General features: G+C 42.2%; 1 protein-coding gene across 1 annotated transcript in view; it reads left to right on the plus strand.

The window, feature by feature from the left end:
* Positions 1 to 21,188, plus strand: part of LOC311229291 (speckle-type POZ protein-like A) — a 90,081-nt gene that overhangs the window by 40,254 nt on the left and 28,639 nt on the right. Inside the window, exon 3 of the mRNA XM_084315364.1 lies at positions 11,694 to 11,879. Coding sequence (XP_084171490.1) covers positions 11,802 to 11,879 — 78 coding nt within the window. The 5' untranslated portion in view covers positions 11,694 to 11,801. The remainder of the gene's footprint in view (positions 1 to 11,693; positions 11,880 to 21,188) is intronic.

Genomic DNA, 21,188 nt, shown 5'->3' on the forward strand with positions numbered 1-21,188 from the left:
GTCACAGGCCCGTCAAACAGCGCCCCCCCACCCTTGCGCCGTTCTGACCCCCATCGTCTAAGCATTTTGTGTGTCAATTTGTTGACACATGTGTCAATTTGTTGACACAATTGTCAATTCTTAAAGCTGAGGATGAGTGGCACCTTTGTCTCGATTCTTATTCAATTCAATTCGCTCTGCGGCTCTGCAGCTACATATGCTTCTAGCAAAATCCAGCCCCGCTGTTTGCAATGGGAGCAGGAGTCTCGACTCGGGACTTATTTTATTTGGAATATAATGACTTTATATGCAAAAGTAGCCTAGTTTTAAGTTAAAATATTATAAATCTACATGCCTTGAGGATGTCATTCTTTATATAGCCTGCCTATCAGGCAAAAAAAATTATTCTAACAGAAACACTGATACCGTGATATATACCGTTACCGTCTATGCTTCAAATTATACCGTGATATACATTTTAGACCATACCGTCCACCCCTACCCCTCTGTATTGCTTTTGAATGATGTTTTTGAGTTTGCAGTAAATCCACAGCTAAAGAGATTGGTTTTATCGGGTATCACAGTAGCTAAAAAACTGATCGCATCACGCTGGTTTCAACCGGAAAAAATGTGCCGGAAAGTTTGGTCTCTTACATATCTCGATGTGATTTATCAAGAAATATCTACAGCAAGAATTCTGGGTCTCAACGAATCCAAAATGTCAATGTGGTTAGAAGTGGTGGAGAGAATAAAAGCTAGCTTATAATGGTAGTGTCTGGTTAGGAGTGAGGGATAATGGAGGTACTATCCAAGGAGGGGTCCGGGAGGGGGGGGTTCGAGCTGGAGCATATGTGTGTAGGGTTTTAGAAAATAGGTATTAGGGGTATATCCTGTATAAGGCATTTGTATAATTGTTAATTTTGTTGGATATACACTGTATACGGCAAAATATTATTATAGACTTTTTTTTGGTCTTGTTTCTGTACTTTCATGTAATTTTAGCCACCTTGACTGTTAGTTTCATTATGCATTGTGTGTTGAGTACTGTTTTGCAATAATAAAAGTCGTTAATTTATTGTGTATCGTGCCAACAGCAGTTCGTTCGTGTGCAGCATTACCCAGCAGTTCGTTCGTTTAGCTAGTGGAACCTTAGCCAGTGTGCGTGGACTAAATACATTGGTGCCAGTACACGAGGAGGGCCTAGTCGGAGAACCTACTGGCCATGTGCATATCGGAACCGACTGCGGCGATTGCAGAACCAGTATTGGTTGGATTATAGTGATTGTGGAACGTACTACCCTTGGAGAAGAGCATCGTTAATACCCACTGTCGTTTGGATTTAACCACCGTGAGGATCTACTTCGGGCTGGCTTCGTGGACCGAGGCTGGCTGGCTATCATCATTGCTATCGTGCAATTGGATTACAGTTATTGCTTGTGGCTGAGCTTTGGATTACAAGGACTGGATTCTGTACGTGAACCCCCTTCTTCTTCAATTGAACAGACTGAGTATCCGAACATTCTTCTTCCCTCCAGAGCTTACATCTCTGGGAGGAAACCCCTTGTCTCCAGCGGTACCAGCGTTTCCCCCTATAATTGCCATCCTACGCCAGGCGGCGTTAGCCTAGTACCCCATCGTAGGACTTATTCTATTCCCACTGACTTTTGCTACTGACTGACTTATGCATATTCTTCGCCATACAAGCGCGACCTTAATTCTCATATCTGTACAATTTGCTGCATAATAATAAATACCCTCAATGATATTTCTTTGTCACCGTGCCGTGTTATTATGAGTGTCTGCCATAATTAGTTGTACTGTCTGGCAAGTAATACTAAGTACATAACTAGCAGTGGTTTAATCTATCACAATCTTTAATACAGTCAGGGTTTTGTAACCCCTCAGTTACACCGCCCAAGCCTAGTTCATATCGGTGAGCACAATTTGTAACACATTGCCTATTTATTTATTTAATATTTTATTCATATTATTATTATTTTATTTGTTGCCATGCCTAAAATAATAGTCAAGCATAGGGCTAAAACATTTTCATAAACAATAATATAATTTTTTGTTATGGTTATAATAAAAGCTTTTCTATACATTTGTCTAATTGATTGATTGATTGAAAACTTTATTAACAGATTGCAGAATGGGTACAATACAGTACAGCTCAGTGGACTGGAGGATGAAGACCAGAAAAAGACTTTCGGCTTTTTTGCACAAGGGTCCTCCAAAGATAAAAATTTTTTTTTTTGCCACAAATATCGGTATCGGCCGTTTGTGTTAGTTGAACAATCGGTATCGGTGGCAAATTTTCATATCGGTGCATCCCTAGTTCTGAACCAATTAATCCCTGTCTGAACGCGCCGGTCGGTGCGAGATTACGTTCGGGAACCGGCTCCAGCACGGAGCCCGGCCGGTGTGAAAGGCCTACCAGTGCCCTTCTAGTGCGCAGGGTGCAGGGTGTAGGGTGCAGGGTGTAGACATATCTCCCAGTGCCCTTCTAGTGCGCAGGGTGTAGGGTGTAGGCATCTCTCCCAGTGCCCTTCTAGGGTGTAGGGGTGGACGGTATAAACGGTATGAATTTGCGCTACGGTATGGATTTTGACTATACCTTCCTTGTGACCGGTAGAGCAACTCTAAAGTAGCAATGACGTAACCACAGTGTGGAGGGAGGGGGCTGCTAAGTGGAGCTAGCGTTAGCTTGCTGAGGCAGGGCTCTACAGTGACTTATTTCACTCGCAAAATCGATATGTGCGAACTGGAAAAATTATTTAGGAGCAGAGGCTTTGCGTAGTGGGCGTGTCAACGCGCAATTGTCATTTCATAATAGAGACTAACAGAGCGGACCTTCAATTCTAGAAGCAAACGAGCTCTTCAGCCCTGCGTTGCACACAGCTGTGTGACAACTTCTCTCGCGAGTCGCACAGTTTCTATGTGTAATGTAAACTCTGCGACGGGTAGGGTTGGGCACCGAGAACCGGTTCTAATAGGAACCGGTTCCTAACTTCCGGTTCATGAACCGGAAGTAACATATTTGCATTTCGATTCAAAAAAAGATTTTTTTTTAATTTTTTTTTTACTTTGTTAATTAATACCCTAGTTACAGTACAGCAACCACGTTTTTTTTGGTCATATGGGCCTCGGATCATTTTCTTTCATTGCAACAGTGTAAATGACATAATCACATGGAATCTGACCTTTTCGATTCATAATGTGGTCCTAAATCGGATACAGATCAGATTTCTTTGTAACTTTGTCAAAAACTTTCCAGTCAATCTGAAAGGTCCTATCAGAATTCATGCAGCTTCTTTTCATCACTTTTGACATTCATCGCAACTCTGTGCTGCCGGGAGTCACTCTGTGAAAGGTGAACACAAACACGGAGGGCAGCTGTGATGGAGGTGGTCAGTGGAGGGCCAGTGAGGTGTTTACCTTATAAGTATTTCGGGTGATACTTCTGTACTAAGCAAAACTTGAGAACGTACTGTTTGAAAGAAGAAATTACTCTTTCACCCCCATTATCATCTGCTCACGAATAGGGGTGTGGAAATGTCTCGATTCTAAGATGTGGACGATTCTGCATCGATGCAGTGATGGAACATAATCGATTATTAATAACGATGTGTAAACAAATATATACATATTTCCGGTTTGCAAATGTGAGTGAAACGTTTGCACTGTCGAGTCTTCACTTTAGGCACACAGATTATATACATTTACGTATATAACGTAGAACATTTGCGCATATTGCTGCGGTCAAAAATGGTTATGAAAAGTTAGACGTACGTAGTACCTACTTACTGGTCACAGGCAAGGCCAGATTAAGAATTCAGAGGCCCCCGGGCCAGATTATTGTGGAGGCCCCACACCCACACACATTGGCGTTTTTATGTCACTAAAAAAAAAAAAGCTGGATCCGTAACATTGTCCAACCAATCCTCCTGGTTTTCATGTTCAAGCACCGCCGGCGTCGGGCTGTCATCATCGCGGTCTGCCTCAGAGTCAGAGTCATTCGTGTTGGCGTTGGGGCTGGGCTGTGGAGATGCGGTGGGCGTATACGAACAGGTGGCAGCCACTGGTGGTGGTGGGCCGGCTGAACTAGAGGCTGCCGCTGCCTCTTCTGTCGCTAGCATCAATAATAACGTTAGCATTCTCGTCCTCTCTGCCCGCGGCGCCTGGCTCAGCCTCTTTAACGTTGCTGCTACTACTAGTGCTAGCCAGGGGGCTATCCTCCTCCTTACCTGATGGGGTGAAAAAAGTAGAGGTAGTCTGTATGCTTTGCCGAAGTAACTCTTTCTGTCCCTTTCCTGTTTAGATTTTAACTTAGCAACTCCGCTTTCCCACCGTTTAACTTTTTTATCCATGTTTTTTGAGTCTCATATGATCTACAGTACTACTCGAGTCTTAGCCTACTTGATCAACTTGCAAGTGCAATTCTCGCGGTCAGTGGTCACCTGACCTGACAGTGACCCCTGGACCTGGACGTCAGTGTCACGTAGACTCAACGTCTCTCACCCCTCATTATCAAACAATCAATCATATTTTTATTTGCAATACAAAAAATGTAATAAAAATAGATGGAGAAGAGATGAGATGATACTAGTAGTCACTATAGATCCTGTGAAAGTAAACGCTGGATGAGGATCTGATGATATATATATTTTTTTCGTATTTCTTTTATTTCTTTTACTAGTGTGTAGTGGAGGCCCCTAGTCACTAGGCGGAGCTCGATGATATCCGCTATCAGCACCGGCGTGTCTCTGCTGTCTGTCATGAATAATGATCCCAATCTGCCTCATTTGTGTCGGGGCTGCGTCTATTCTTTTACCAACGGATTTCCAGTTTCGCGTTCTGCGATCTGATTGGCCACTGACGTTTCTGGTGCGATCTGATTGGCCACTGACGTTTCTTAGGCAACTCTTTCGAAGTTGGTTAAGGTTAGAGTATGGAATCAGGGCTGGTGTTCTATCGCCCTGGTCTAAGACAAACTCTAACCTTAACCAACTTCGAAAGAGTGCCTAAGCTTAACCGGTGAAAGAAAGAGGCGTCACACGATTGGCGCTACCAGAAACGTCAGTGGTCAATCAGAGCGCAGAGCGCGAACACGGAACTGGAAATCCGTTGGTAAAAGTATTCAGGCGTCGGGGCTGGGATGTGGAGATTTTTTTTTTATTGCTGTTTTTACCTCAAACGGAAAACCTCAAACTCTTATGAAGAGGAGAAAAAAATACTCAAGATTAGCCACTTGCAGACGGCAGGGTGTGACGTACTGTATATTTTAGTTGATGAAATATTTTTGTTGACTAAATATTTTTGTTGATGAAATATGTTTTCATTTCAGTGTCACAGTATGACATCGATCTCCAAAATAAGAAAAAAATTAAATAAAATGTGGGGCCTCTAGTGACGAGGGGCCTCAAATTTTTTTTAAAATAAAAGTTAAAAAAAAATAAACATATTTGGGGCCTCTAGTGACGAGGGGCCTCAAAAAAAATAAAATAAAGGTAAAAAAAATAATAATTATAATTTGGGGCCTCTAGTGACCAGGGGCCTCCAAAAGGCCTCTAGTGACGAGGGGCCTCCAAAGAAATTCAAAATAAAAGTTAAAAAAAAAAGCAATTTTTTTTGGGGGGCCCTCATCACTAGAGGCCCACGGGCCGCGGCCCGGTCGTTAATCCGGCCCTGGTCACAGGAGTCTTCAATAACGTTTGAATGCTAATCCATTTTGTGAATCCATTTGTTGAAACAACATCTTTGGCAGATGGCTCCGGCTAATAGCGGCTATCTTAACACTTTGAGTGCCAACGATGAGATATCTCGTTAGTTCATGCCAACCGTTCAGTGCTAGTTTTTTTTTAATTTATTAGCGATTTCCATTCATATTTCATAAATCTAGCCTTCCGTTACCACTGGAACTCTCTCTGAGCTCCATTGGGAAAATACTGCCCCCTATTGTCTCTCCGTGTGGTACTGCACCCCATTGGACTGAATGAAACTAAAAAAAAAATCCTGCTTCCACATTTTACTTCTCAGGCATGTAACTCGAGCCGATTGGATTCATTGTGGACCATCAGAACAGCGTAGAATCTGTGTTTCGACCACACAGCGTTGGATCAATACACATGATCGATATTTGGAATGGCGATCAGGAATTGGAATAATCTTTTTGGAGAACATCTGAGGTAAGGAATCTATTTGACCAGTCTTGGGATAATCCGAGCTTTTTTCACAGAGATATCAACGTGTGCCCTGTGTGTGTATGTATGTGTGTGTGTGCTGATCAGGAAATGGATAATCGATTTTTCAGCCCGCTTCTATAGCGTGCATAAGTACACATACTATCAATAATCTAGCGTTTATTTGAAAACGATTCATAAGTAGGCCGAAAAATTACAACGTTTTTTGTGTATTCCAGTAAAGGGTGATTATCACAGAATCTTTATATTTTCCTGAAACTTTCAAAAAAGAGTTTTTCAAAATGGTATAAAACGGAAATGAACAGATAAAAAAATGAGATCCGTTTCAACAATGTTGACTGCAAACAAGTCATTGATAAGCGACGGCCATATTATACACATAGCCATAATTGAAGATATAGTTTATGCGTTTGCAAATATTAGAGCTCTATCATTGAAGTGGGCGTTGGCACGCAACAGGGTTCCGGGGCACCGGACCCATGGCACGGAAAGTGTTAACGTTAGCAAGCTAAACATGCATAGCGCGACCTGTTTAACATTAAGTAACTTGTGTTCCGCTGGGAAATACCGTTCATCACTGCATACAACTTCCAAACGTCCATTCAGAAACGTATGACATTCGGCGATATCTGTGACTAGTTTCCCTTCTTGGTGTGTGTTCAGCCAACACTGTTGACATAGGGGTGGACGGTATAAACGGTATACGGTATAAACGGTATGAATTTTTACTATACCTTGTAACCGGTAGAGCAGCTCTAAAATAGCAATGACGTCACGTAACTACAGCCAGTGCAACTATTTCACTCGCATTTGCCCCTAAAAATAGATAGAATTAGATATAGATATGTGCAAACTGGAAAAGGTTATTTAGGAGCACAGAGGCTTCGCGCAGTGGGCGGGTCAACGCGCAATTGTTATTTCATAATAGACACGGAACAGAGCGGACCTTCAATTCTAGAAGCAAACTAGCTCTTCCGCCCTGCGTTTGAAGGCTGTGTGACAACTTCTCTCGCGAGTCACGCAGTTTCTATGTGTAATGTAAACTCTGCGACAGATCCAATCGGAATGCCCACGTCGCGCTAAAACCTTATGTAATGTTAAATGTTGATGTAGCCTCAGCAAGTTAACGTTAGCTCCACTCTAGCAGCCCCCTCCCTCCCTCTCTCTCTAGACAAAACATATGATATATAACGAACAACGTAAAAGATAATATGCATATATACTTGATCGCTATAGTCCCGCTGAACACAACTAGTCACAACGTCGGGCGCTTTGGATGGGCTAACCGGCCACATTACTGTGGACAACGGAGGGATCACTGGTTGGTTTTGGATTATGCCGTCCACTGCATCAAACCACGGAACAGATATTGAAGCCTCATCTTCCTCACTTTTTTGCTCGACATTGTTGACTGATCTGTTGTACCTGTGCATGCACATTTTCTAATAACAGCATTATTAGACATGCCAATAACGAAAGACGTGCTGGTCGCGCTGGAGAAAAAACAAATTGGATGTTGCGTGTGTCTTTTACTCTATTTGTTATTCTAATATGCTAATTCATCTGTATCTGGATAAACAATGAACGGATTTTGTCGAGGCCGGTAGCGTTATTTCGGGGAAATTGGTATCTATAGTCTGGTGTAGTTTTCATCCACGAAAAATTAAGGCTCTAATTATTATTATTCATAGAGACTCTCGAGCAATAATTATTATTACAGCCTATGTATCCAGATACATAAATTATCATCTCAAAATAAGTGGCTTTGTAGCGTTTTAGCTTATCTTTTACAGCTTACGTTTTGGGCAATTATTAGAGGCTCCATTTTTCGTGGCAGAAAAATACATCAGTCTATAGATATAAATGCATTCGAACAAGAAACCAATGTATATAGCAATGGCAAAAACATTGCCAGGCCTAATGCGAGCCAGGGGCTTGTAACAAGGCTTCATCTCGAAGTTTTCATCATTCACTGAGCCGTGAGGCTCAACATGCTTGTTTGGTTGAGGTCTGAACTCTCCAAATTGCCCATACATTTTTGTGGGTATTGTCCAGTTCTTGCTGTATGTTTTTATCTGCCCAAAATTCAAGCAAGCATGAAAGCATTACAGTAACACTGTAAACACTAGGCTTGGGCGGTATAATTTTGTACTACTAGGAGCTGCGGGCTTCTGGCTACCATTCTGAGAGCTAACAATAGTAGTACTAGGAGCTGCAGGCTTCTGGCTACCATTCTGAGAGCTAACGATAGTAGTACTAGGAGCTGCGGGCTTCTGGCTACCATTCTGAGAGCTAATGATAGTACTACTAGGAGCTGCAGGCTTCTGGCTACCATTCTGAGAGCTAACGATAGTAGTACTAGGAGCTGCAGGCTTCTGGCTACCATTCTGGGACCTAACGATAGTAGTACTAGGAGCTGCGGGCTTCTGGCTACCATTCTGAGAGCTAACGATAGTAGTACTAGGAGCTGCAGGCTTCTGGCTACCATTCTGAGAGCTAACGATAGTAGTACTAGGAGCTGCAGGCTTCTGGCTACCACTCTGAGATCTAACGATAGTAGTACTAGGAGCTGCAGGCTTCTGGCTACCATTCTGAGAGCTAACGATAGTAGTACTAGGAGCTGCAGGCTTCTGGCTACCATTCTGAGAGCTAACGATAGTAGTACTAGGAGCTGCAGGCTTCTGGCTACCATTCTGAGAGCTAACGCTTTACGGTATTTTCACAGCACTGTCGCAACATTACCGTAAAGCGTGAACACCGTTGTGATCCACATACACAACAGTTAGCTCTCAGAATAGCCAGTTAGCCCGCAGCACCAGCAACGGTAAGCGTGTCTCATTTAATTTCCACCACTGAAGCGGGTTTTCCCCCTATCGTTTGCGTCCTCCTGTGTGTAGAAGACCACTAACTCTGCGTGTGCTCGCTCCACTAGTGAGGACTGGTCTCACCCTCTGCTGGCGCCTGCTGTGTGTGCACTACAACCAACCACTGTCAAAACTCTTTCAGTGTAATGGAAACTGAAACGCATCTGTGATTTTGACGGTATTGATTTTCAATACCGTCTGTATTTCTAAATACCCTGGTATACCGTAATACCGTCATACCGCCCAAGCCTAGTAAACACTGTTTACTTGTGTAAGGACATGGTTCCTTTTCAAACTGTCGATCGAAAGGGCTTTAAAGACATGGTCAAAGCACTGGATCCAAGATACGCGTTACGTTACCTGCCCGCAGACACTTGAGAAAAGGTTTTGTATTTCTATTGCAGTTTTGCACAATAAATGTTCTTAAAATACCTCTGTACTATGTGAAATATGTCCTAGTAATACAAGAGTACAGTAATAGCTGCCATACCAGTGTTTTACCCCTTCAGAAGCATTTATATAGACATTTTAATTAAGATAAGTTAATATACCGTGATTATACTGTTACCGTCTATGCTTCAAATTATACCGTGATATACATTTTAGACCGTACCGTCCAGCTCTATGTTGACATGCCCACTACGCAAAGCTAGTCCTCCGTTCACGCATCCACTCAACCCACAGAAAATACAGCATCAGGCTATTATTCTGAAAGTATCGATACTAATAAAATGTATTGAGTATTGGACCGTTTTTAACAGCGGGGTATCGAGTAGGGCTGACCTTCGATTTTTTTTTTTTTTTTATTGTTTATATATATTTTTTTAAATCTTTTATAAAAATAAATATAATAATTATATTGTGGGACTTGTACAGCACTTTGTCCAACTTTGTCAGTGCTGTAAAGTTTAAATCTTAGACAAACAAAACACTTTGCTTTCATGAAATATTGTAAGCCGTCATTTGAGGCTTTATAAAAGCAGCACAATGAACACAAATCTGTCAGTGCCGAGGCCGATCTCATCTTAAATAACAAACAGCATTGCTTGTTGTTGTAGTTAACAAAGAGATGCAGAGTTGATTTTGCACCAAAAAAAAATTATATATATACTTTTTTAATAATCAAATTCTATTTTCATATTCGAATCCCATGCCCATCGAACGAAGCTTCGAAGTATTTAAGACAGCCCTAGTATCGCGATAGATAACAGTGCAACACTAGTAAAGACATTTATTTTGACATTCTGATTTAAGAACTTTCTAAATAAAAGTACATTTATCTGACTGCTTGTATTAATTGGTGAAAAAGTAGCCATGTGCAGTAATATAGATTATAAAATTGAGGATGTAATATATTATTGAGCTGCATCATAGAATCGAATCGTGGACAGCTGAATCGTAATCGAATTGTGAGGCCAGTGAAGATTCACAGCTCTACTCACAAATTAACTGGCCTCCATTTCTCAACACATACATAAACCATTGTGTCCGATACTGCGCTATGTACTCGTAAAATTACTACTACTCATTGCCATGTTTGTTCAGGAAAACACAAAACTGAATGTTAAAAATGTCAGCAACGGCGTCATGTTGTGTATTGTTTGTAACATGTTGTGTGTTAGTCAGAAAGTGAGGAACATCTGATCACTGACCGTCAAATATAAACATTTGGTCTGAAAAACATTAGTATGGGGGACATCTCTACCTTGTCATCCTCTCCTTTGCCAGTAAAAAGGTGAAGGAAAAGTAAATTTTACAATCGGCCTTAAAAACACTATGATCTATTCCAATCCTCCTTCTTTAAAAAAAAATTTATTTCATTATTTATTTATTTTTAAACCCCAAATATACCATTACATTTTCCTCCAATATATCGGTGTAGCCTTAGTAGGGCTGCACGATTAATTGGAAAAGATTCATAGACTTATGCGATCTCATTTATAAATTATGACATATTTTTTATTTTATTTTACTAAATCTTTTTTTACTTAACTTTTTTAAAATGATGACGACAAATAACAATCGTGTGAGAATCGTGATCTCAATTCTTAGAGAAATATCGTGATTCACATTTTAGCAAGAATCGTGCAGCCCTAAGCCTAATAACCAATGGCACCGGTCAGCAGCGTTGTGGTGGGGGTTGGTTGTGATGTGTCCCCTCCTCAACTAGCTCCCCCTCCTATACAGGAATTCATCTACAAAAAAAGAAACACTGGACTCTGCACCAGGTCAGACACCAGAGGTGACTGCATGGTCCAACGTAGACTGACCATGTTTGGCCAAAACGTCCTGTCCATAAAAGGCAGTCAAACATGGAACAGTCTCCCCATTCCATAAGGGAAAGCCCCACCCTTGCTTCTTTTAGAGGGCAACTAAAAAAATGGCTGAAGACCAACCAGTCATGTGAACACATGTGACATATCTCTAGCCACTAGTATTTCTGTGTATTGCTGTTATGTATTTGTAAATTTTTTACTGTTTTTTATGTGTCCTGTTTTTATATATTTGTACATTTCTTACTGTTTCTGAGTCCTTTTTTTATGTTTGGGGACAACGGATGGAAATTAGCCTCGTGCTAAATCCGGCAATTTTGCATTGTCCCGTCCAAGTAAACAAATAAAAAAATGTCTCTCCTCCCCCCGGACAGGTGAAGTGGCGAGTGACGGGTGAAGTGGCGAGTGTTTAAGGACGTCAGCGGTTCTGCCGGGGGCGGGGTCAAGCTGTTCTGCCGGCCGGGGGCGGGGTCAAGCTGGCGATGTCACGGGTTCCCACCCCCCCTCCGCCGGGGGAGATGGCAAGCGGACCTGTGGCAGAGAGCTGGTGTTACACGCAGGTAGGATCCGTCTGGACATTTCATTTCATTTTCGTTTGTTCCGTTCACAGCTCTACACAACAGCAGCATTTCAGAATTAAAAGCATCTCCCAATTTGCACATTCCATGAGCGAAAAGGAGCAGGGAAAGAAAATCTTATTTTACCGGCCCCTTACTCAAAACGATAAATAAACAATATATATGTCTGTCAATTGCACATACTATCTCTATATATACTATATCTGTCTGTACACACCTGCACATAATATAATATAGTATATAGGGCAGGTGCAGACCAGACAGGTGAGGGGGTGGGGTCTATATAGGGCTGGTCCAGCAATCGGAACAGCAATCATCCAGTCATACAATTATACACAGATATATACAATTATATACATTCAGGAGATTGGAAGCCTTCCAATCAGGGCTACCAATCGTGGCACCTTATACACCCTGGCTCGTACTATATAGTGCGAGTGGAGAATTAGTAGATAGCCAAATTACATAGTGTATTACAATGCATAGAAAGGGTCTGAGCCAGTGTTAATTTTGGCAGCTATTTTCATTTAGATGATTTTTGTCTAGTTTTCGCTAATGAAAAAAAGGCTTTTTATATTGTAAATAATGCACTTCTATTTATTAAGTATAGTCTAGCCAAACCCAATAAGGTCAGTAGAAGGCTAGAAGCCCAATAGTAACCAAACATTCCTTGAAATGGTCAATAGATTCAGAAATAGTCAGACATTTAACCAACAAAGGAACATTAGGATAGTGTAAATACACAGTACACACTGATTGCAATTCTCACTGGGACCTACTGTACACATTTCACACGTCACACACACATTCCATTTGGTCCCTCGAGTCGTACCGTAGATCGCTGACGTCACTTTAAACTTAAAATGGCGGCCCCCATCAGAGCATTCGGCTAATAACATTAGCTTAGCGAACCTGCCACCGCACTTCATGTGCATAAAGTGTGGTAACAAAATATCACAGCCCCTAAGACTGGGAGCGTTCTAACTCTACTGAGCATGTACCCAACATTATATGAAAAATAAAGTCATTATGATGTTTTAGTGCACTTCAAGCGCTAAAGGGATTCATAACTTATAGCAGGGTCAATCTCAGTGATGGTACTCGTCTGTTTCTTTTCTTTTCATACCAACATTACCTTTTTAAGTGAACGTGGTCTTGTCCTTGTTGTATCCATGTGTAATGTTGATAGTAGTGGGTGTACACAGATGAAAGAGAGCAAGTCTGTGTCTGGGATATAGGTCCCGACTCCCAGGCTATTAGCCTAGCCATCCTCTCAGCCTCCGTCGTCTTAAATGCTGTTCTTTTGGTAGAACTGTTCGTTTAGTGACGTTAGCGTCTTCAATAACGTGACGTCACGTCTCGTTGTCGTCGCGGGAAAAAGCTTTGTTGACTAAGATCTTTCGTCACTATTTTCGTTGACAAAATTAACACTGGTCTGAGCATAGTGCAATCTGTCTGTATCCAAAAGGTGTGTATATGGGTCAAAATTTGGTATTTTTAGTTACAATTGATTGATCGATTAATTGATTGTTAACGTTATCAATGATCAAGTAAGGAACATGCTTACAATTTGCAACCCTAGTGGAAAACCTTTTGTTTTGCTGCATGGACTTGAAAAGTGATGCAGAGCTTGCTCTATTTCTGCTGGGCAGTTAACCCTTTCACTGCCACACGACAGAAGGTTAACCCTTTACTATCACACAACCGACGGCGATGCTCCATCCATCATGCTCCAATGATGGAGCATCGCCGTCGGTTGTGTTATAGTAAAGGGTTAACCTTCTGTTTGTACTTTGCGTGCAAACGGGAACGGGACACACATCTGTGCAATAGCACATACCACCAAAGTCACTGGCCCACTGTGTGCATTTGTGTGTATCATCTGCGTGTGCAAACGGGAATGGGACACAGACATTTTAACTATTAATTAATGATTAATGCCTACTGTGGCAAAGTTGTAGCCAACAACTAGGCCTAATAAGAAAGGCAGTGACATTGAACAAAAAGGAGACACTGGCATTACCACCAGGGCCATCAGTAGAGGGGGGAGCTAGTGTTGCTCTTCTAGAAAGATAATCCTTTCAGGGTTGCCTATTGAAATACTGTACACCTCGAGTACAGAAACATTGTTTATGAGTTTGCGTGTCAGGTAGACCATTGATTGACCGTCGATTCTGCCAATTACGACGTCACACCGCTTGCACTCTGGCCGTCCGGCGCTGCAGCTGGACCCTATTGCCCACCTCTGCGGTTGATAACGCTAGCCAAGTTAGCTGTACACACATACACAGTGGGCCAGTAACTTTGGTGTAGCGGTGTAACAATGCATCGCAATGCATCGATCCTACTTTGCAATATTTACAAAACATGACATTGTTTTCGAACTCTAGCCATGGGAAAATGTTTAGCCAATTCATGTTAAATTTGTATGTCTTTCCTCCGGCTCCAGTGGGTGTAGCTTCGCTAGCTACAGTGGCTCCAGTGGGTGTAGCTTCACTAGCTACAGTGGGTACATTGGGTGCTACAGTGGGGGTAGTAGTGGGTGTAGCCTCGCTAGCTTGGCCAACTTCGCTAGCATGCTGGCTAGCGTCAGTATATTGGTTAACGTTAACTATCACCTCTCAAAGTCAAAGATTTTTATTGCCATGTATGGACGAATCCACATTGGAATATGGGTACATGAGCAAACACTGTGTAAACGGTACAGGAAAAATATGTAAAAACACAGACAGTATAAAAGGACAAATGCTCAAATTGATATCGAACATAACATTGATATCGAACATCCCCTAAAAGTGCATATCATAGTTAAAAAAGCACTTTCACAAACCTGACTAAATAACACTAATAAAAACACAGAAACAAAATAGGATAAAATACAAAACTAGCATTTGGAGTCATTCAGGCTCCGCACAGCACTGGGGAAAAAGCTCTTTGTAAACCGAGAGGTAGAGCATGTAATAGAGCGGTAACGTCTGCCCGAGGGGAGGGGGACAAAGAGTCCTGCGGCTGGGTGACCAGAGGGGTCGTTGATAATGCCAGAGGCACGGGAAAGCAGCCTAGCACCATAGATCTCTTCTAGAGCTGGCAGGCTAGACCCGATTGTCTTGCGTGCAAGACGCACAATTCTATTCAGAGATTTCTTCTCCTGGTCTGTGATATTACCAAACCATATTGTACAGGAGGAGGTAAGAACGCTCTCGATCACACAGCGATAGAAGTTGTGTAGAATCACCCTTTTATTTGTGAACTTTTTCAGTTTCCTGAGAAAGAAAAGACGTTGCTGGGACTTTTTAACAATGGTTCTGGTATTGGAGTGCCTGTAAACAACATGAGCTGTAACATGAGCTGCCTCGCCTGACTTCTCATTCTCCGGTATCTTTTGCGCAAAATAAAAATGAATGGGCTTCGACATGGCTGATTTTATTTTTTATATTTTTTTTCATGTCAACGTTCACACGCACAGTACAGGGCTCCAGACTAACTTTTTTCACCACCGTCCCGAAATACAATTTTAACCGTCCCAAAGTGAATGTAACCGTCCCAAAAATCAAATGTAGTTTCTTTACTTTGGTTTTGTTGTCTATAGTTGTTATTGCCATAAGAAACACCTTTCAGAGAAGGGGAGAATAAATTGATTTAGTCAAAAGGCTCCCATGGTGGAAAGATTTCACAAGAATAATTATGATTAAAAATAAATATAAAAAAAAGTGTTTAACAAGGTGCTAGTATAGGGATATTTGGTCACGGTGCTGTTATAGTCAACCAATTGGAGCCATGTTGATTATTCCTTCCATAGGAAAATATATTTAAATGTATTTTATTTCGTTTTATTTTTTTTTGTTATTACAAATGTGTGTTTATGGTTGAAAATGTTAGAGATAAATAAAGATCAAATCAAGTTTAGCTTTAAACTACATAATGTCATTGCATTGATACTAATACAAATCTATACACTGAGTATGGGGCTGCAGCACTGCAGATATACCCTACTCCAACGATCCACACGGACATTACACGGTGTTGCACTCGTTACCAAGTGGCTCTGCAGATATACCCACCCTACTCAGCTACAAGGCTCCGTTGGAGAGGAATCGAGATCTGTTGTGATTTTTGCACAATAAATATTCAACATTCTCTTTTGAGACTCCGCCTCAGACTCTTATCATTTGGCACTAAAGGCTAAACATTGTCACCGATATGGCTGTCCGCAACATGTCATTAATTGTGTACGCGAGGTGGTTCAGTGACGACGCTAACATGAGCTAGGTTAGCTAGCATGTAGCTGCAGATGGAAAGACTAACTTTACTTGTGAAAATGTGATTTACGTTGGAATACTCCTTTGCCAACTTGCTGTACTTTGCTTGCAGGTCTGCAGCCATTATTGCTGGATTATGAATAGTCCCAACTTTAGCCAAGGTAACGTTAAGCTAAAACTAGCTCTTCAGCTAATGCTAACACCAGCAATCGACCCCGTCACACTGCTCTGTCGGGAGGATGGCATTTAAGAAAGTATCTGCTGTTAAAATGACAAACAGCATTGACACTTTAATTCACGGTCGGTTAAACACACGTTTGTTTTATAATGCTCACAGCAGACCGCAGTGTTGTTGATAAATTACGTGGGGATTTAAGTTCCGCAAAAAAAGGTTCCGCACCGTTGCAATCGTACGGTGCACAGCGCGTACTGTACCGGAGGAGAGGTGGGTAGGAACTTGATGCTGGATGAGCGTATTGCTGCGTTGGGAGGCGGAGATAGTCATTGGATTTGGCAAATCACGCTACGTTTAGACTTCATTTGACAGCAATATATGCGCGCACTGACAGTCGGCCAATTGACATTTCCTGTGAAAAATAAATCCTCTCCGTCCCGGATGCGTCCCAGCAAAGATTTCTGTTCGTCCCAAATCAATATTTGATCGTCCCCGGGACGACGGGACATCGTTAGTCTCGAGCCCTGGCACAGTATATGCTTACCTAGGATTTGACTTGATTCGACACCCAAAAAGTTTGGATATTTTTTTCACGACTGATGTAGGTAGATTACCGTACTTTTCGGACTATAAGCCGCGGCTTTTCCCCCCATTTTTCGACCCTGCGGCTTATATAACGGTGCAGCTTATATGTGGACAAAACCCGAAAATCGATATATTGCTTTTTTTACTGCATTGAAATGTTATTTATCCCTTATTTTCCCAATGGGAGTCATTCTCTGTAGAGGTGGGAGTCATTCTCTGTGGGAACTTAAAGCTCAATATAAGAACGGCCATGCACCACCACCCACAGAATCGAGAAAGAGCAATCAATCTGTCAATCCTTTCCGTGTCCGGGCAGGGTGAGGTTTCCCGTGTTGAGTCAAATTAAGCCGCAGGCTCCACTCCTTACATATGGTAATTAAACATTAAAACACATGTGGCTTATAGTCCAGTGCGGCTTATATATGTACACATCATTCAATTTAGCTGCTGCGGCTTATAGTCAGGTGCGGCTTATAGTGCGAAAAGTACGGTACATTTTTAGAGACTAAAGTACAGAAAAAAAGTACCGTTGGGTACCGGTATCGATTCAAATGTGAAGGGTACCTACCCATCCCTAGTCGTGTCGGGTACAACAGAACAATTTTGATTGACAGTCGATTCCGCCAATTACGTCACACCGCTTGCACCCACCTCCTGCTGTTCTTACCACCAATCGGCAAGCGCTTATTCGTTTTTTACTTCCGGGAAGTCCGCCATTGATCTACACGACAGAACCACAACAAACTTACCGTAGCTAATAACGCTAGCTCCCCGCGGCCCACGAGTAGACTACCAGCGCTCCACAGGAGTACTAAACGAGGCATAACGATTTTACTGCCACGAATGTTATAATAAAAGCTTTTCTATACATTTGTCTGATTGAAAACTTTAACGGATTGCAGAATGGCTACAATTCAGTACGGGCTCTCTGAGCAAAGGAAGGAAGTGCGAGATATGAATGAGTAATGCTTGCTATGGTCGGGTAAATAATATGCTGATGTTCTTGAACGTGTAACTATATAACGTTAATGCCACAAAACGAATGCCTTTGTTAATCATAAGTAACTTTGATGCAGTAGCGTGTGTGTGTGGGGGCGGCGTTGTGCAGGTCGCTTGACTGAAACTTTTTTCAAAGTTTGAACGTGTGGGCCAGACTGACGCAACACAAATTTACGGATATTTATCGGCCACTGCCATCGGCAAATCTGAGTTTATAGGCCGATGGTAGTCAACAAGGCACTTATCGGCCGATACACGACAGATATATCGGTGCACCCCTATTCAGATACTACCACAGATGTCGCTACCTGAGAAATTTGAGTTAATATTAGCTTGTTATCGTTGATTTTAAGGCAGCAGAATTGTGTGCCACCATCACCTAATTGCACCATGATGTGGTCTCATTAAAAGGTGATGAGCTATAACATTGGCTTATTGCCTAACCCTTAGCCTTGACGGAATATAGTCCTGTACCATTCATGACACTTAAGCCCAGTCGCCATAACTGTCTCGTCAGTTGGAGGAGTCAAATATCTTGTTGTTACAATAGCATTTGGAAGCAAGGAAAGGATGGGTGGTTTAACCTTCTGTAGTGTGGTAGTGAAATGGTTAACCTTCTGTAGTGTGGTGGTGAAAGGGTTAACCTTCTGTAGTGGTAGTGAAATGGTTAACCTTCTGTAGTGTGGTGGTGAAAGGGTTAACCTTCTGTAATGTGGTAGTGAAAGGTTAACCTGTGGTAGTGAAAGGGTTAACCTTCTGTAGTGTGGTAGTGAAAGGGTTAACCTTGTGTAGTGTCATAGTGAAACCTTCTGTAGAAGTGGTGGTGAAAGGGTTAACCTTATGTAGTCTGGTAGTGAAATGGTTAACCTTCTGTAGAAGTGGTGGTAAGGGTTAACTTTCTGTCTTCTGGTAGTGAAATGGTTAACCTTCTGTAGTGTGGTAGTGAAATGGTTAACCTTCTGTAGTGTGGTGGTGAAAGGGTTAAACTTCTGTAATGTGGTAGTGAAAGGTTAACCTATTGTAGTGTGGTAGTGAAAGGGTTAACCTATTGTAGTGTGGTAGTGAAAGGGTTAACCTTCTGTAGTGGTAGTGAGATGGTTAACCTTCTGTAGTGTGGTAGTGAAATGGTTAACCTTCTGTAGTGTGGTGGTGAAAGGGTTAACCTTATGTAGTGTGGTAGTGAAAGGGTTAACCTTGTGTAGTGTTGTAGTGAAAGGGTTAACCTTCGGTAGTGTCGTAGTGAAATGGTTCACCTTCTGTAGTGTGGTAGTGAAAGGGTTAACCTTATGTATTGTGATAGTGAAAGGGTTCACCTTCTGTAGTGGTAGTGAACGGGTTCACCTTCTGTAGTGGTAGTGAAAGGGTTAACCTTATGTAGTGTGGTAGTGAAAGGGTTAACCTTATGTAGTCAAAGGGTTAACCTTCTGTAGTGCGGTAGTGAAAGGTTAACTTTCTATTTTGTGGTAGTGAAAGGGTAACCTTCTGTAGTGTGGTGGTGAACGGGTTAACCTGCTGTAGTGTGGTAGTGAACGGGTTAACTTTATGTAGTGTGGTAGTGAAAGGGTTAACCTTCTGTAGTGTGGTAGTGACATGGTTAACCTTCTGTAGTGTGTTAGTGAAAGGTTAACCGTCTGTAGTGTGGTAGTCAAAGGGTTAGCCTTCTGTAGTGTGGTAGTGAAAGGTTAACCGTCTGTAGTGTGGTAGTGAAAGGGTTAACCTTATGTAGTGTGGTAGTGAAAGTGTTAACCTTCTGTAGTGTGGTAGTGAAAGGTTAACCGTCTGTAGTGTGGTAGTGAAAGAGTTAACCTTTAGTGTGGTAGTGAAAGAGTTAACGGTCTGTAGTGTGGTAGTGAAAGAGTTAACCTTCTGTAGTGTAGTATTGAAAGGATAACCTTCTGTAGTGTGGTAGTGAAGGGTTAACCTTCTGTAGTGTGGTAGTGAAAGAGTTAACCTTCAGTAGTGTGGTAGTGAAAGAGTTAACCTTCTGTAATGTGCTAGTGAAAGGGTTAACCTTCTGTAGTGTGGTAGTGAAAGGGTTACAAGCTGCCTGGCGTAGTATTCAGTCTGGGCTTAAAGGGGAATGCCACCCATTTTAAGAATTCACATGTTGTTCCCGTGCCCCGGGACGGTTCAATCTGTGTTTTGTGAACACGCACCACTCTCTCCTGACTTCATGGGGCCAAGAGAGGTTTATGTGAGCTCTTACACCCAAATTAGGTTCATATTCTAGCATTGCAGAATTCAAACCAGTCATTTGGGTGTAAGAGCTCATACAAACATGGCCTCATAAAGTCAGGAGCCCCCAGTGCCCCCACTCACTGTCCCTGGAGCAGCCCCAGATTTGACATCTGACCGTTTTGGATGGTTCTCGCTCCAATTTCTAGCTTTAGGAGAGTAGTGCGTGTTCACAAATACTGACTGAACTGTCCTGGGGCACAGGAAGAACATACTGACTGAACTGTCCTGGGGCACAGGAAGAACATACTGACTGAACTGTCCTGGGGCACAGGAAGAACATACTGACTGAACCAGGGTTCGAAATTAACGGGGGCTTGGGGCATAATGCCCTTGAAAATGGACAAAATGCCCTCAAATCAGTTAAGGGGGGCACTTAATGCCCCCGACAGTTTACTAATTATATATATTTATCCGGTAATGGAGCGTCAGTGTATCGTACGGTTCAGATGACGCGCAAATAAAAAAAAATCATTTGGCGGAGCCGGTGTTCTGCACTGGCTGCAGGCAGCAGCAGCAGCACTGCAGCCAGGTGCTAGTCAGTTTGTGTAAAAATAGGCCTACACACATCTTGCCATAGCGTTAGCAGTTTGTAAACACAACGCACGTTTTAACTATGGTAGCCCGACGCAGCCCGCAAGCTAATACTGTACAGTCAATGAAATGTCACCATAGCTACTAGCTACTGTAGCAGAGGAGGAAATGGGAGTCTGAGAGGCGGGGTGTAAGACAATGATAGGCGTTTATTCAACATCCAAGAAGGCTAACATACAACTGTGTTTTACTAACTCCAACCGGGACTATTGCCGCTGTCCCACTGCATGTTGATGTTATGAACTCCTCCTAACGTTACCGGAGATGATAACGTTGGCTGAGCTGAAGGTCCATGACGCTAAAATGTCCGTGGGGACCCGGCGCCAACCCATAGATAGTTCCAACTCACCAAATTACGTAATCCACCACAGTTGCACTCAATATTTAAATAATGTGAGTCTAAATAAATGTAGACAGAAACATAATAATTTCAAGCAGAAAACG

The sequence above is a fragment of the Notolepis coatsorum genome, assembly GCF_963971535.1.
Source record: "Notolepis coatsorum genome assembly, chromosome: 5".
Taxonomy (NCBI): Eukaryota; Metazoa; Chordata; class Actinopteri; order Aulopiformes; family Paralepididae; genus Notolepis; species Notolepis coatsorum.